Here is a 17,121-nt window from a genome sequence, read left to right on the forward strand (position 1 = left end):
GATGCATATTGGACCTCAAAACTCTTTTGACCCAACTTTAAAGCTGGTTAACAGACCTAGACAACCCATTAATTGAGGAAAGAGCCCAAACCACCCACTAATGGAGAAAGGTGTCCAACCATCCACTTGAGCTGTCCAAAACGTCCATGAGATTTGGTATTCACCTAATTTAACCACCAAATTAGTATGGAGAGAATCAATGATCTCCCTCCTCCATAAATCAAGTAACCATCCACCATCCTCCACAATTCAAGCGACTTCTTTCCCTTGAAAAAAGCATGTCGTCCACTCCTCCACAAATCAAGGGAAAACCATCTATATGGAGAAATTCAAGGGATGACATGATAAAAATAGGGGGCTTAAAGAAGTATAAATAAGGGCAAGCATTTAAGATTATTCACTCATCACTCACTCATCATTCTTTCATCCATCTTTCATTCAGTCACTTTCTATTTGAGAGAGCAATTCAGAGGTCCTTTTGAGTAGTCAAATTTGACACTTTGAAGAGTACTTGTGCATAGGAGCAAAGAATAAGAAAGGAGGAAAAGCAGCAAAAGCAGTGCCATAGAGAAACATCGGATTTGACTTCTAGTTTCTTTCCCTTTAATCTTTTAATTTTGTTGAAGTTGATAAACATGATTTCTAATTATTTTTCTGCTTTCAATTTAATTATAATGACTTAATTTTGTTGATGATAGATTGATTGCATATCCTTAGCTTTTATTATTAATACTTTGTTGATGCTGTAATGCTTTAGTTATTTATTCATTTCAGATAAAATCATGATCATGCTACTCATGCATAATTAACGTAGGGAGGCATAAGAACTAATTATTTAATCCAAACAAGATGAAAATTACTAGACACAATATTTGAATGGTGCATGTCTGATATGCTAATGATTAAATTAGTAATGTTATTGAGCAATAGTGCTACCTTGCATAAGTCCTTTATGATGTTTGTTTAATAAAATTTGAAGTTGGTTGAGCATAGAAGTATGCTAACTGCTTTATTACTCACAGCTTTATTACTTGTTAACTGTTAACAACTGTATACAGGTACACATTATTTTATATTTTCATGACAACAAGAAAATTGTATTTCTCAACCTTCACGTGCTACTTCAGTGTGCATGCTTGCATGGTGTAAAGTTGCTGAGTAATGCACTGAAGTCGGTCTCTCAAGGTATCGACTTCATTTCTCCTCCACAAACTCGATTAGTTTGCTAAATAATTGAGGATGTCAACTACTTTATTAATTTCTAAAACAAACTCATATATACGAGAAAATAAGCCGAAATTTTCCAGACATCACTGTCAAATTTTCATAGGTATTTCTACTTTTAATATTGGATGGAAAACCTCATAAATTGTATAGTATTGTTGTATTCAAAACTATATCATATAATTACAATGAAATGGATATATATGTAAGTCATCTCTCTCATCCATTCACAAATATAAAAGAAAATTAAAATAAAATAAAGAATAAAAAATCAATCCGGCGTGTTTTTTAATGTTTATATATGTTTATTTTCTACTTCCAATTTTGCGTTTCGTTTCAGCAGGAAATGGTTGCCTCCCATTTCGATGCAAAGGCTGGCCAACTCCATTTCCTAATTTCCTTGATGGTGATGGTCCTGACATGGGATATGCTTTTTTGCTGCAAAAGATTTACAATGCATTTAGAATATTCGACATGTTCATGTATGGATGTATGTATGTATGTTGCCTTACCTCCGTTCTGGAGTACTTGTAGACTTGGAAGGAGTTTTTTTGGTCTTTGATCCAATCCCAATCCCATTGGTTATACAGCTTAGTTTGGACTGATCGAATTGCCAAAGAAAATCGGGCTCGGACAAGTGGCTGGTAGAGACATCGAGATCATCTATGTCATTAATATTGGCGATGTTGAACCTGTTACCCCCCATAAACATATTACATGATGATTGTTCTTGGTAAATTTTTGAAGAATTTTGGAGATATTTTGGGTAAAAGACATCGGGCGAATTCTCGTTTTCTGCTTCCCAACATCCTAAGGGGCTTCCTACTCTATTAATGTTGTCTTGTTTGTTCACCATAACCTTATCCACCCACTCACCCGAGCCCGACTCTTTCTCGTCATCCCTGAAGTTTTGTGTTGGACTGATAACAGGAGGCCAAGGAGGTGAATTTGTTAGTAACTCGTCAAGAGAAAAGCTTTGCTTCTCTTGCCTCGACATTGAGTTCGCTCGTGCCTGCAAAATGTGGAAAAAGGTTATCAAATTCCTCTTGATCTACACATATATATTGTGTATGTACAGAATGCATGATGACGATATGAACAAGCAAGCTTTATATGTGGAAAACAGTAAGTACCTCAATGTTGCCAACATCACCCATGAGTTGTCTAGCCACCAACATATCTCCAACTCGGTGATTAGGAGTAAACGGAAACAAATCACTACTTGTTATGTATTTTTCAGAGCAATCAGTGTGCGAAATAGAATGTCGACTTTCTTCTGTTTCTCCCTCTTTCCTTGCTAGAGCTGCCTTAAGGCTCGCAATCTAAGAGACGATTCCAACAAGTTACTAAAAGGAATAGTATAACAATTGCTAACCATCAAGATAATCATCTCGACCAATATTTGGAGGTGACTAAGAACAAGATAACCTGTTCTTTGAGTTGTTTGACATCTGCAGTGTCTTTATTCACTTGGGCGGCACCGAGTTCGACGGTAGCCACACGCTCTGCAAACTTGAGAGTACTTATTGTTTCAGCCAAGGCATCAGGCTCGGGGCTTATGTGAACAAACATTAGTGTCTTAGCCTGCCCTCCTGAAAATACATTTCTAGCTCCAATATAATTAAAACTTTCGGAAAGAAAAAAATGGATGCAGTCAATTTTCACCTTAAAAGAATTGAAATTATTTCAACAGTTTAAACTCACCCAGTGAGTCTTGAAGAAGTTGAGTGAGTTTGCTGTTTCGGTACGGAACATGTGTATTCTTTTGGGCAAGGGAAGCAATCACATCCCCTAAAGCTGATAGAGATTTGTTTATGTGTTGTGCCTCTTTTAGTCGACCGCCTGTTACCTCAGACTTGTTTACTCTCTCACTTCCTGCAAGGTCAACAAGATGCATGCAGCCACGGAGAATAGTACCGGAAGTTAAATCCTTTCCTTGAACATGGACAGTCAAGCAACTGCAAGTGATGAGACAAGTTTTAGTTTGAGAACAAAGAATATTTCGAGACCAAATATTGTTAAAAAAAGAAAAAGAAAAAAGAGGATACCTATGAGAACGACTACTACGGTCATTTAGAGCGGTCGCACCAACTGCCCGATTCCTTTGTCCTAGGTTCATCAGATCGATAACATCAGATGTCGATGAAACAGGCATAAGGCTTGCATCGGGTACATTGAGACCTGTCTGAGAGCTATTGTGAATTTCTAATGTATTACTTGATTAAGGATGAGCCTCGATCGAAAATTAACCGGCAAGTGGCAACTATTTAACCCTATATAAAAGAGGTTCCACACCAAATGACCAACTTTTGATCAGTCAATAGTTTTATAACCTTGTAAGAAATAAAATCAAGTGAACAGAAGGATATCTTTTGTTACTTCCGTCGATAACAAGGAGATCCCTGACTTGCTCATTATAAATTTCAATCATTTGAACAGCAACATCATAGCGGAAGTTATCCTTTCTTTTTTCTGCTAAAACAAACAAATCACCTAATGCCCTGTAATTTACTCCTTGGTTTTTCTCTGTTAGGTCTTTGGGTCCAACCTATATACAGAAACCGACAAATCCAAAAAAAAACACATATTTCAAACAAGTATTAGTTGAATGTTTTATCATACTTTTAGTGAATAATTCAATTCTTACCATTGTGTAAGTTTTTCCTGACCCTGTTTGGCCATATGCAAATATACAAACATTGTATCCATCAAGAACTGACCGAATTAGTGGTTGCATATCAGAAAATACCTCCGCTGCGGTGCCATAAAGATATAAACTAAGTATAGAATGCTAAAATTGCAGACAGATTATCGACAAGCAATTAAATTTAGTGTTGAAACCTTGAGTTACAGATTGCCCAAAGACTTTGTTGAAGGTGAAGGACTTGCATCCTTTACCGTACTTTGACGGGGTGCTGATGGTGATGTTTCCATCTTCTATATGCTCCACAGTGCTAACATAGCTAGATCTTTCAGACAAGAACGGTCTCACACGACAATAAACACGGATACTTCCTGGTCAAATAAAGTTGATAACCTTTGTAATTAATTGGAGGACTTAATACAAGACATAAATCATTGTTAGAACTTATGCAAAAGGTATCTTACCTTTAAGATCCTGCACTTGATTGTATAGCTTGCGGTTTTCTTCTAGAACCCTATGGTAACCAGAAGCCGCATGAGCTAAACCATGAATATTCATACCTGTAAAGAAAACGTGTATTAACTAAAATTTGAGATTAACGTCATGCTTGGCATTTCAATAAAACACAAGAAAATGAAAATAAGTACTTCCATTAAAGCAATAAGTACCGAGATTATTGAATTCTTCATGAAATTTTGTTTGCATGTGTTGCATATCAGCTTTTGTGGCATCAATAGTATGCTTTAGGACCTGCAATATTTATTATTCTTATAAGTGCTTTGGTAAAGTACATAGTCAAAAAGAAAAAGGAATATACGACACGATTGGCTCTCACCTGAATATCTCTTTGTTGCTTATTAAGGATCATTTGCAGTTTTAGAGATTGATCTTTTAATTCGTCATTAGTGATGCTTCTATGAGAGCAATCATCTTTCTTCATCATTTTGATATTTTTTTCCTCCATCTAAAGCATCATAAATACGTGGGGAGAGTTGGAGAAACTCAAGCCATATCATTAACATATTGAAGAAAAGTGATCATTGTATACCTTTTTATCCCCAGAAATTGGTTCCGATAGAGGCTTGTTGAAATTGGAAGCAGTGATGTCTGTTGAAGTTGTTTTCATCTTACAATTTGGCAGAGAAAAACATGTGGTTAGTAAAGATTTTTAGTAGTTACATAGTAAATAACTTCCAGTTTTCTATCAATTTTGAAGCACAAGTTTAGCGATTACAAAATTGAATGTACCACTTCATATTGGCTTGCCAGACGATGCTCAAACTCCTCTACAACTTTACCAAGCAAAGATTCAACCAGCTATCAACAACAAAATATGACCAAGTAAGTAGCTGTTATAGCAAAAGGATAATCAATAGCTTATTATAAACAATAAGAACATAGGAAAATTTCTAAGAGAATATCGAAAAGACATGAAATGAGTGCAATATCATAGTGGTCAACAAGCCCCTGCATTTGCACTCAATAGGATCAACGCGAAACTAAAACAGTATGACTCAATGTTTGATATGTTTATTAACAACATTGAGACAATAAAAGCTTACCAGGGGAACTTCTTCAGGCTTTTTATCAATTAGAATAGTGCGAACCAACATACTTAATGAACCAGCACCACCCTGCTTGTACAGTAAAAAAAACTTCATTCACATTGACCAAGTAGAACATAAAAACCCGCGACTACTGTAAAAAGTTAAGGCTTACCGACCATTGTATTAGGATCAATATCAGTGGGGTGACCGTTGGATAAGTTTTCATTCATCGATGAAGTCTTTTGAAAAGAGTTCATGAAAGGCTCTGAATTTTTTCTTACAAACGGCTTTCCCAACGAGGTCGTTGCAGGTTTCGTATTTCCACCAAATTTCCACATTCCATTTCCACCTGCGAGCTTCCACTCGTTATAGGACTTGAGCGCTAGAACACAGTTCACCACTCTTGTAGATTTGCCCCTCTGAAGAATTTTAACCAATTTACGAACAAATTAAAGCATATCATCTATTATGTACTATATAATACCTTATCCTAAATTATAGTTAGTTATTAAAACCAACTTGTAAAGGTTGAGCCAAAATTGGTTAGTAAATTCAAATTTGATTTTGGACCAATTAATAGTTATAGATATGTATTAATAGTTTTAAAATATATTATTATTATAATAATATATAATATATTAATTATTATATAAGTTGAAATATACTCTAATTCACTGTACTCTTTGTATATTTGAAAGTTAATCCTCCTACTATATTATATAATGTTTATCATATCATATAAAATATAATATATTAATAGTTTATAAACATACATTAATAATTAAACGTTATAATATTATGTAATGCTATATATTTTATTATAATTTATAACATAATAATAGTTATATATATTAATAGTTTTAGTAATAGTTATATATCTCTTTATACGATTAATATTTTAACGACTCACCCATCACATTTTATATTTCATTCATGTCAAATTTGATGTCAATTAAAATTTTCTAACTATTTATTTTATGTAAGAAAACTTCTACCATTTAATAAATATTAATATATATATATATAGTATTTTAGATCAATATGATATAGATATCAGATTGATTCAAAAAGTTACATGCATGACAAGTACAATTATATCGATAAATTCAAATGTTAGATTGTTAAAATATTAATTGCATAAAATTGTGTAAAAAAGTAATTTTACAACGGTGTAAGTGATTCCTACTTATATCCTATATATATATATAGATATATATTATGTAATAATATATCATCTATTATACTTAGCGATTAAAATCAATTTAACCAACAAATCAAGCCAATTAAATCAAACTAGTTGGTAAATTCAGTTTTGATTTTGGACAAATTAATAATTATATATATGTATGTATTAATAGTTTGAAAGTATATTATTACATTATGTAATACTATATCACATACTGCAATAGTAATAAGTAATATTTTAATTATCATTATATATTATTGTTTATTATTATATTGGTTGAAATATGTTTTAAATCCATGTACTCTTTATACATTTGAAAGTTAACCCTACTACTATATTATATAATGTTATATCATAATGTATGATATATATATATATAATATTAATAGTTTATATATTTGCATTAATAAATAAATCTTATAATATTATGTAATACTATGCCGTTTTTTTAGAATCTATAATATGATATAATAATAGTTATATATATGTATTAAAGTTTTAATAATAGTTACATACAATATTATATAACAGTATATCATCTATTATAGCTAGTGATTGAAACAAACTTAACCGACCAAATCAAGCCAATTTAAACAAATTGGTTAATAAATTCGATTTTTATTTTGGACCAATTAATAGTATACATATACTATAATAGTAGTATATAATATATTAATTATTATATATTATTGTTTATCATTATACTAGTTGAAATATGTTTTAAGTCATTATACTCTTTGTATATTTGAAAGTTAGCCCTCCTATTATATTATATAATGTTTTATAATATCATGCAATATATGATATATTAATAGTTTATATATATACATCAATTGTTAAATATAATAGATTAATATATTAATAATTTATATATATGCATTAAGATCAGATTAGGCAATTGATTGATTTGATGTTGTCAGTTCGGTTTTGATTTTGAAATTCAAAACTGTTTAGATTAATTAACTAAATTTACACTTATTAAATGCAATATATATATTTAAGCCCAAACACAAACTCAAAGCCCAAGCCAATACCAAACAAACCCAAACTCAATGCCAATCAAACCCAAACCTAAGCCAATTTAAATTTTATACAAAACCCAACTACAATAAAAATAAACACATTCCAAATTAAAAATTAATATAAATATAAAAATATTAATAGAAACATTAAACATTAATAAAAAACCTAAAGGTAAAGCCTACCATCCTAAATCATTAAAATTAAATTTATTAGTAATGTTATTAGTATTGCATAATGAATCATGTCTAATCATTTGAGATAAGTATAACACCAATTATCATATTATTAAATTAATATATTATGTTATTATATATTTTATATTATTATCAAATTTAATTATATAAATTGAAAGAATTATTAATTTTATATATTTATACATATATAATTATAGTATTAAAAATATGTTATATTTCATTTTATAATCTAATAAAAAATTTTTAATATAAATGTGTAATGCACATTTTCATAAAATAAATAATAATAATTATTTTAAGTAATATAATGAATTATTAACGCCTTTTTATAATTTTTCAGTTATAAATTAGAAATTTTTTGAGTTTTGAGTCAAATTTATTTCAAGTTCGTGCTAAATCAATCTCTAATTCAAATTTTTATAGGCTTTCTCAAAATAGAATTTTATTAAGCTAAAATTTTTTCGGTCTCAAGCTTTTTATGTCTTATATTTTCTTAAACTCAAATTTTTTCGAGCTCAAATCTATTATGAATTCAAGATTTCTTCAACTCAAATTATTATGTGCTTGAATAGTACGGACCAACTTTCAAACTCGAGCTATTTCCGAAAATGAAACCAGTACTTACTAAACGAAAGAATCGAGATTGGAAACATACTTGTTCTAGATCAGATGCCTCGAATGTTGGAAGCCGCAATTCTTGGCCCGCTATCAAGAAATTCCTTACATTTTCAAAGTACTGAAATACTGACAATGCAGCTCCATCAGGAATGAGAGCTGCATCACATGGACTTTCCACCACCTAAAAACCAACCACCAAATTAATTACTGGTAATTAAAAGGAAAATCAATTTTAAAGAAAAAGTCTCAACCTTAGGCACAGCTCCAGGTTGAACTTTATTAAGAACATTGCATAGGATTATTCCACTCCTCAAACCAAGCCTAAATTCTTCCTCCGATGGCTCTGCCGGCAAATCTTTAGCCGCCACAACTCCGACCATCTTCCTTAGCCATCTAGCAGCTTCGTACCTCCTTGATGCTGCCATACAAAAGATCATCACATTCAAATTTTACTGACCAACAAAACACAATTCATCTCAATTTTGTTTTCTTTTGAAGAAAATGAAGTGGAGGGGATCAGAGGCTGGATTTAGAATAAGAAACCCATCATTTATCAACATTTTTCATGAAATTACATCGTTGTGACTGATTAAGGTTATAAAATGGAAAGAACGCATGTTTTGCAGTAGAAAATGAATCATCATTCAACAAAATCCAGATGATCATCACATTTTCTTTCTTTCTTTCTTTTTTTTTTGGGGGGGGGGGGTTCACTTTTTAAATTCCATATGTAAATTTATTAATGTCATTCAAAATTTACTCTTCTCACTAGCAAGGCATAATTCATCTCTATTTTGTTTTGAAAAGAAAATAAAAGCTGTAACATGATCAATGATCAGGAGGTTTTCCTTTTACTAATTCAAAGAAAGTAGGCATCAGAGACTGGAATTGGAATTAAAATATATACATTCCCACATTTTCCATGAAATTACATCACAGTGTTTGCACTTGAAAATTAATCATCATTCAACAAAATCCAGATTCTGCCATTAAAGGAGAAAAAAGAAAAGAAAAAGAGTACCAGTTAATTCAGCTTTTTTAGATTCCAAATCAAAATCCTTGGAGCGATTGCCATGTTCCGAGAAATCTTCCACAACTGAAGCAACTGAAAACGACAACGTTCTCTCTGCCGCCATTTTCTCTCCACAAATTATTCCCGGAAATTTCTTCTTTTTTTCTCTCACAACTCCACCATCCAAAAAAAAAAAATCCCCCAGATGATGAAAAAATGAGGTACCAAAAACAGAAGAATGAGATTAAAAAAAAAAGGGGGAAGTTTGGTGGGGGAAATAAATGGGAGTTGAAGTTTCCTTTATATGATATTAACACTGAACTTCGACAACACAAATCACATTCTCCGTTACCTTTTTTTTCTTTTGCTTTTGCTTTTCTGATTCTTTGTACAATGTACAAACCAAAGCTAACTCTGCTTTATAGTTTATAGTTGCATACATTTACACCACTTTGAATATATATATATATATATATTTCCTTCTCCCAAACCTACTATTACGCCAAACCTCTTTCCCAACCTCACCTCGTTAGAACTCAGAAGTGAACTCTGTTTTTGTTAAAATCTAAGGGTTATACTCGAAATGACGGTCAAGTAGTGATATTAAAATAAAAATTCGATTCGTTCGTTGAATTGAAAATTGAAGGATATAAACTGAATCATTTGTGATTTAGTAAAAAAATAAAAATAAAAATTAATGATTTAACTGATCAAATTATTTATAATTTTTTAAATATTTATTTAATTATTATTGAACCAACAGTTAAATTAATTGAAGTGAAAAAAAATAGTTTAATCAATTTATATGTTTTTTTTATAAAAAAAATTGGGTAAAATGAATTACAATATTGTTTAAAAATGATGAAGTGCCTAAAAACAGAAAAAGATATGGTTAATAATAGAGCAGCTCAAAACAAATTGAAATTACAGTTTGTTTCAACTAATGTTAAACCAACCCTTAATTAGTATCTTGTTTACCAAACAATGTGGTTACAAGAGTTGAATCTTTATTTATTTCTTTCTAACAAATCAATTACTTAGGAGAAAGACGGACCCCGCTGATCCCGACCGGTAGGTAACAGGCACCTTTTGGTTGTTGAAAATCTCAAAACGGTTACCAAATAGCATATCTTTGTGTCGTTTTGAGATCCGCTTTAGCTATAACGCTTCGGATATACGTGTTTGGACTTTATTCATCCTGAGGGTTAAGTAAGCCAAATGATGGATTTTTTTTAGTGTTGATAATATTTTGAATCTAAACTCCATTAAGAGCTCGAGTTCTTAAAAAGACGTTTATATAATTAATTATTGAAAATTTTAGAATCGTGTCTTGTAAACACGTCATTTTTTTAGGTTTTATTATTTCAGAGTTGGGAAACAAAACCTCTCACTAAGGAATGTGTGTGCACCTGTATAAGAGATAAAACTTAACGAGATATTGGCTTAATAGTAATGTTGAGATTTTGAGAACAAAATTTTTCAAGTTCGAGTCTAAACATCAATAAATACTATGCGTAGATTATCTTTTAAATTTATTCTATATTTAAATCTCATTATATGTAGGTGATATCCGTAATTATTCTAATTTTCAATTTGGTTACATTTATATTAAGTTGATTATAGTTATACTTATTTAAACATGTATTATTTGTGATTATAAAAGCTACAATTGAAATTGAATATTTTTTTTTCAATTAATATCTATATATTGGAAGTTCCTTTTTTTTTTATATGGATTTATGATTTATTGGTGACTGTTAGATTAAATCAAGTGGTTGAGATCTTAGAGAAAGTTATGACAAATTTAAGCTTCTCTTAACATTCATATGAAAAGGGATGTAGTTTATCAAATGCTGGCGGAGCGATCACGTTATAAAATTTAATGCCAATTATAGTCTATTAATTAACGAACAAGCATAAAGGTTTTTGTATAGTAGAAACACTTTCCAACCGAAAAAGTCTAATCTAATAAATTTTCTACCCAACATAAATATATATATAACACCACCTTAAATAATACGATAAATTTAAGGGTTAATTCCATAGAATGTCTTCAAACTATTGTTTAGATTTTAAATTAGTCCTTAAACTTCAAAACATTTTAATTGAATAATGTTAGTTTGGATTGAATGTGGAGCATATTTAAAATATGAGGATTAAATTGTAAATATATGAATACTTACTACATAGAGAACCAAAGGTAAAGTGATAAAGAATAGCAGAAAAAGATCATATTCAAATTGTTTGACTAGAAAAAGAAGGATTCAGATTTGATCTGTAAAGAAGAAATAAATAAATTTAGAAATAAAGAAAACAAAAACACTAAAAATTTTGAGAATAAAGAATAAATTTAAAAAATTTTTAAAAAAAAAGTGGAAGATGGAACGAGTAAATCTACAGATATGATGGATAGATAGATAAGTATCCAATTGAACCCTTTGAGATATAAACCCCAATAAACTCAATTAATGACTTTAATTAACCCTCTAAGAAATAATTTCTTGGCAAATTTAAGGATGAATAATGAATTTCAACGACTCCTTGAAGAAAATCGAGAAGAAAACTACTACTAAAAATCACAAGAAAAAAATCTTGCATAAAGAAACTAACTCCCAGAGTTGAAAAACTTATTAATGAAAAAAATTGTGCCTCTAATTAAAAATGAAGAGGCTTTTATATAGAGTAGCTAAGCACATCCAAATAGAATTCATAATTATACTGAAACTCTAATTAATCTAAATAACTAGTTTTAAACTAGACTTTATTGTTTGACTAAGAAACATAAAGCTCCAAAATAACTTAAAATACTTAAAAAATCTCCAAAATTTAGATTAAATAAATAATAAAATAATAATACCTAATAAATAGAATATTAGAGTTATATGAAATAAAAATCAAGCCTAATATGATTTGAACTCGAACTAAAAGCTAACTCGTAATTGTTGTAATAATCCCGTCCAGAAATATTGTTTGCATAGTCTTCATTAAAACAATTATAACTTGAGTTCCTAAACTCGAAATCAAGTGATACAAAATGCGTTTTAAATATAAGAGATAGATCTTCAAACACTATGAGACATATCAACCCAGAAATGCTTGGATCATTTTAAAAAATTCACTGCAAGTTGATTGATTGTAACATGGCTAGGCGAGTGGGCTTGATTGGGGTCCTTGAAGTGCAACACCTAAGCTTGTTGACATTTTCCACATGGGTTTTTCGTCATGGATTAAGATTGTAAGTCTACAAACAAAATCGGTCCCTCCTAATACATCCTCGTTCGGTATTGAACTCCACAGTCCATCGTCTTGAAACATCAACTCTTCTCAAAATTTCTTTTTGATAAAGTCTTGAACGAATAAGTTGAGTTTTGACTTCAACTATGCCACACCCAATTTTCTTTAAACTCAAAAATTAGGAACAATTTGGGATTTAAATTGAAAGAGGTTGTAAGCTGGCGGTTTCTGCTAAAAACTAGGAAATTTAAGAACAAAATTGGACATGGTTGAGATTCAAGTTTGGTTCGGTTGGATTAGAACCAGCCGATCTCTTAGTGGGAGACATAATGATTGTTAATAAATAGATTTTACATGGTTGAAGACCGTGTGGGAAGGACTATAAATAATCAGGAAATGATTTCCCGGGGAGGATTCAACTCTATTCTGTCTCATTTTTTTCTCTTATTCATCTTCTTCCTTGATTGCCTCAAAGAAGAAATAATGATGGGGAGCTCTGCATAGAGTGGTGATAGCAAGAGTTGAGTTAGAAAAATGGAGGATCTAGTGAGCTAGTAAGGTATTAAAACATTCAATGTTTGTAAGTTTAGGAAATAAAGTTAAATATTTCCAAAACTATTTTAGGGGTTCTGCATGTTTTTGGAAAACTAAATTTTTTGCTGAAAAATGCTGAGATTAATTTATGGTATTGGTTGTAATGTTTAGCTGCCAAGAGAATGGAAGCTTTGACATTTTGGAAAGGCTAAGCTGATAAGGGAAAGGAACAGTAAGTGAGTCTCTACTTACTATTCCAAGAATGTTGAATGATTGGCATGATTCTGTAACACTCTGATTTTTGGGGTTAGAAGTTTTGATATTTGTAGGTAGGGTCAGTGGCTAGATCAAGCATTTGGTTGTGTGTTAGTTTAGCAAGGGGTCCCGGGTTCAAGTCCTTAAGTGTGCTTTGAAGGAATTATTTTGATTTAGCACTGTTTTTTTTAAAATGGTTACATATTTACTTTTATTTTTTATTTAATTTATTTTTATTTTGGTTAAAAAAGGAAAACAAAAGAGGCAGAAAGTTTTTTAATGTTCCTTCTCTTCATATCTTTTCTCTTCCTTCTCTCTCAATTTTTTTCGCATAATTAATTTATTTGCTTAACCTCTTGGATTTTCCTACGGCATTGGGTTGTTTATATTTTTCGTCAACTTAAGCTTTGAGTTCATATTGAGGTCGTCGACGTGGGTCGATTGAGTTCTAGGCATTTTGATCGCAAATTAGGTTAGGTTTTGAACTCTTCTTTTTCGTTACTGAAATAATGAATTGATTCTGGCTAATTTAACACAATAAGCATGTTTTGAACTGTATAATTCGGTACTGAATTGCTTTGAAATTCAGCAACCCTTTTCGTGTGATTTGGTAGTTGAGCAATTGAAGGTTTTATGGGCTTTAAATAGCATAAATTCAGTTTATTATGGTGTGTTTCTGGAATACTTTGATTAGGGGTCATTTTAGTGATTGAAAAACGAGACTTTCAGTCAGTTTCAATGTGGTTTAGTGACCACACAAGAGGCTACACGGGCGTGTGCCCCTACACGGGCAGTTCACATGGTTGTATGGTTGATTTGGGGAAATTAGTCTATTTTTAGACGACTGTGTGCGTTTGAGAATTAGGGTTTTAGTGATTTGGTGCCACACGTCCTAGCCACATGGCCTGTGCTAATTTGGGGATTTAGAGATCCCACACGGACGTCTCTTTTGGATACGCGGCTATGTCTGGTTGGCACATGGGCATGTGAGACCCTCACACGGCCATGTCTGCCCTGTACTCTATTTTAGCACAAATAGACAAAGAGTTACATGGCCTGTTCACATGGCCATGTCCCTGGCTCACACGGGCGTGTGCCTCAGCCACACGGCCTTGTGCCTCCTTCCACACGAGCATGTCGACCCCCACATGGCCGTGTGGCCCTAAGCTACCAATTTTTGCTCTATGTATGTTTTTGATTTGAAAATGTGTCTATGTGTTCTTTCCCTTGACTAGGCTTTAGTGAAAGTAGTTAAGACTCTGATCTAGGCTTCGGCTTATGTGTTATTTGTGATTGTTGTGCGAAATATCTGATTCTGAACCCGGTTAGCTGGGTATGTGCATGCCTATTTCTATCTAACTGTTTGTCGATGTGTTCATTGTTTCTGTGAGGTTGTAAGCATACATACATTTGTATAAAGTAATTTTTGAGTTGGTTGTGAAGAGAAGGAAGACTGATTCTGATCTGATTTGACAGTTTAACTACAACTTACTAGTACAGCAGTTTACCACACTATACCACATGTACGTCAGCTTTGCTGCGTACTATTACCTGATCTGGCAGTTTAAACTATAACATGTCTGTACAATGGTTTACTACAATGCATTGTACTGCATATACACTTGCCTTGCTACGTATTATTATCTGAGTGGCTTAGTCCACATACATGGTGTATAGGTTTGGATAGGCCTTTCGAGGTCCTATGTGGAGTGTTTGGTTGGATGAGCTTAAATAACTCTTTTGGGGTGTGATCGGGGGACATAGAGGTGTTTTGGCTGGACGGGTGGGTTTTTTATTACTTGATTGCATTCATACACATTTGTTTAAGTGACTGAGTGTAGATTATTTGTTTGTATTCTGTCTGACTGATTGAAATTTGTGACTGAGTGTCTGTATGTGACATGGTGTGCTTGAATTGCTACGTTTTGTTAGAACTTTGGTTCCGAGTTTACTTTTTGATTTCATGTATCTCTGTAAGTATGTTTCACTGTCGAACTGTTTCCTATAATTCTATTATTAGTCATGTCTCGAACTCACACTGAGCTCGTGTAACTCATACTGAGCTCGTGTAGCTCACACTGATATTGTTTTCCTTTTTAGGTACTTACTTGCCCTTTTTAAAGCTTGGACCCGGTACACGGAGGCTTCTGATAGTCTCGATAAGTAAACATGTTTAAGAGTCTTCTTTTCGATTTCTATTTTGGTAAATGGTTTTAAAATGTAAACAATTATAAGAATTGTGGTACAATTTTATAACTGATCATTTTTACACAACTTAAATATTGTAGTGTTTTTCGATTTTTTACACTAAACTTTTTCTACGATCACTTCGGTGATCAATGTGACCTCTGAAATTCGGTCAAAACTTCTAGGTCATTTTTAGGGCATTATATTTGTGGTATCAGAGCTAGGTTTGTAAAAACTCGGCCTATGTTTTACATAACCGTGTGGTCGTTTAAAATTTTTTTTAGAAAACCATACTACAGTGTTTTGAAATGACTTGTATTTGGAATAAGATTTTGTAAAAATAAAATGTCTGAGACTCTGATGCTAGTCCGGGTGGAAATTCGCAACTATAAGATTAGAACTATCCCAATAGATATTTATGTTGTGACTGTTTGTGAAATGTAGATTACTTTAAGTTAGTTGAAGACTAGTATGGATTCTGAATGTAAGCGAGATCGCGAAGATTAGTCTGGCGAGACTCTCGATGAGTCATTAACTTCTGCGGGACATGTGACTGTTCAGGAATCGGAAGTCAATGCGACTCCGCCAACTTTGGGTAGCAATAACTCGGAGCTCAATACTGAGGCATTGACATGGATAGTGAGAGAAGTGCTAGAGCAAGTGTCTAAAGCTAGGTTAGAGAGGCTTGGAGATTTAGTGCAAAGTAGGTGTGTTGATTGTGGGAAGAAAGGAGATCGCAATCCTCCGAGGTTGGAGCCTCGGTCTGTGAAGCGTGTGAGAACACATTTGAGTGATAATAAAAGTTTGGCAGATGGTGCTGATAGTGGTGTGAGCACTCCATTTGTGAGCACTGTAAGAAGCGTCATCTAAGAAATTATTGGAAAAAGGCGAGAGTATTTTTTTGATGTGGTTCTACAGAACATTGGATCCAGGAGTGTCCTCGACGTCATTGAAACAAGTATGGGTGTAGGTTACTTTGACATGGTGTTTTGTTGTTGAGGATAATTTGTTTGACTATTCATTGGTTAACGATTGAGTTGTGTGTTGTTAATATGTGTACCTGCTTCAGTGGTAAGGTGTTCTGGATGTGTATTTGAGGTCAAGTTTGGTATGGTATTGCTCAAGTTTAGAGTACGCAGTGGGAGTGTAGTAGGATAGCTTGTGTTAGGCCACTGTTCTGTTAGTTGGAAATTTTAGGGACGAAATTTCTTTAAGGAGGGGTGAGTTGTAACACCCTGTTTTTTAGGGTTAGATGTTTTGATGTTTGTAGGTAGGGTCAGTGGCTAGATCAAGCATTTGAGTTTGTTTCTGTGTTTTAGTGTCAGAATTGGCCTACTAGTCTAGTGGTTAGTTGTGTGTTAGTTTAACCTGGGGTCCCGGGTTCAAGTTTTCAGGTGTGCTTTGAAAGAATTATTTTGATTTAGCACTGTTTTGTTTTAAAAGGGTTAGATATTTACTTTTAT

General features: G+C 32.4%; 1 protein-coding gene and 1 long non-coding RNA gene across 4 annotated transcripts; one reads left to right on the plus strand and one right to left on the minus strand.

Annotated features, from left to right (window-relative positions):
* The first annotated feature begins 231 nt into the window (after nucleotides 1–231).
* LOC121204557 (uncharacterized) lies at nucleotides 232–2,501 on the plus strand. Its single transcript, XR_005899603.1, has 2 exons — nucleotides 232–1,185; nucleotides 1,568–2,501. It is a non-coding gene; the product is annotated as an uncharacterized lncRNA (long non-coding RNA).
* Nucleotides 1,300–9,978, minus strand: LOC107926891 (kinesin-like protein KIN-14I). 3 transcript variants are annotated; one of them, XM_016857833.2, is made up of 19 exons: nucleotides 9,458–9,974; nucleotides 8,688–8,854; nucleotides 8,474–8,617; nucleotides 5,592–5,834; nucleotides 5,431–5,502; nucleotides 5,117–5,185; nucleotides 4,917–4,994; nucleotides 4,704–4,832; nucleotides 4,537–4,618; nucleotides 4,333–4,428; nucleotides 4,066–4,239; nucleotides 3,872–3,978; nucleotides 3,594–3,772; nucleotides 3,273–3,434; nucleotides 2,929–3,182; nucleotides 2,653–2,816; nucleotides 2,358–2,546; nucleotides 1,737–2,236; nucleotides 1,300–1,662 (listed from the first exon to the last, which is right to left on the minus strand). In XM_016857833.2, exons 1-19 carry the CDS (start codon nucleotides 9,570–9,572, stop codon nucleotides 1,530–1,532), a joined length of 3,057 nt encoding a protein of 1,018 aa, XP_016713322.2. In that variant the 5' UTR covers nucleotides 9,573–9,974; the 3' UTR covers nucleotides 1,300–1,529. The 3 variants fall into 3 exon arrangements, with proteins under 3 accessions (XP_016713322.2, XP_040930505.1, XP_040930506.1); XM_041074571.1 differs by having other exon boundaries at nucleotides 2,929–3,434; nucleotides 9,458–9,978; XM_041074572.1 differs by lacking the exons at nucleotides 8,474–8,617; nucleotides 8,688–8,854; nucleotides 9,458–9,974 and having other exon boundaries at nucleotides 2,929–3,434; nucleotides 5,588–5,820.
* Nucleotides 9,979–17,121: the final 7,143 nt, after the last annotated feature.

This window comes from Gossypium hirsutum, chromosome A08 (assembly GCF_007990345.1).
Source record: "Gossypium hirsutum isolate 1008001.06 chromosome A08, Gossypium_hirsutum_v2.1, whole genome shotgun sequence".
NCBI lineage: Eukaryota > Viridiplantae > Streptophyta > Magnoliopsida > Malvales > Malvaceae > Gossypium > Gossypium hirsutum.

Bases quoted from the DNA above. Each gene is read 5' to 3' on its own strand.
- LOC107926891 (XM_041074571.1), bottom strand. From the start codon at position 9,572: ATGGCGGCAGAGAGAACGTTGTCGTTTTCAGTTGCTTCAGTTGTGGAA. The intron at 5,503-5,591 runs GTCGGTAAGCCT...CTGTACAAGCAG, and splicing joins ATATTGATCCTAATACAATG to GGTGGTGCTGGTTCATTAAG. The intron at 3,979-4,065 runs GTTTCAACACTA...ATGGCACCGCAG, and splicing joins TGGGCAATCTGTAACTCAAG to CGGAGGTATTTTCTGATATG.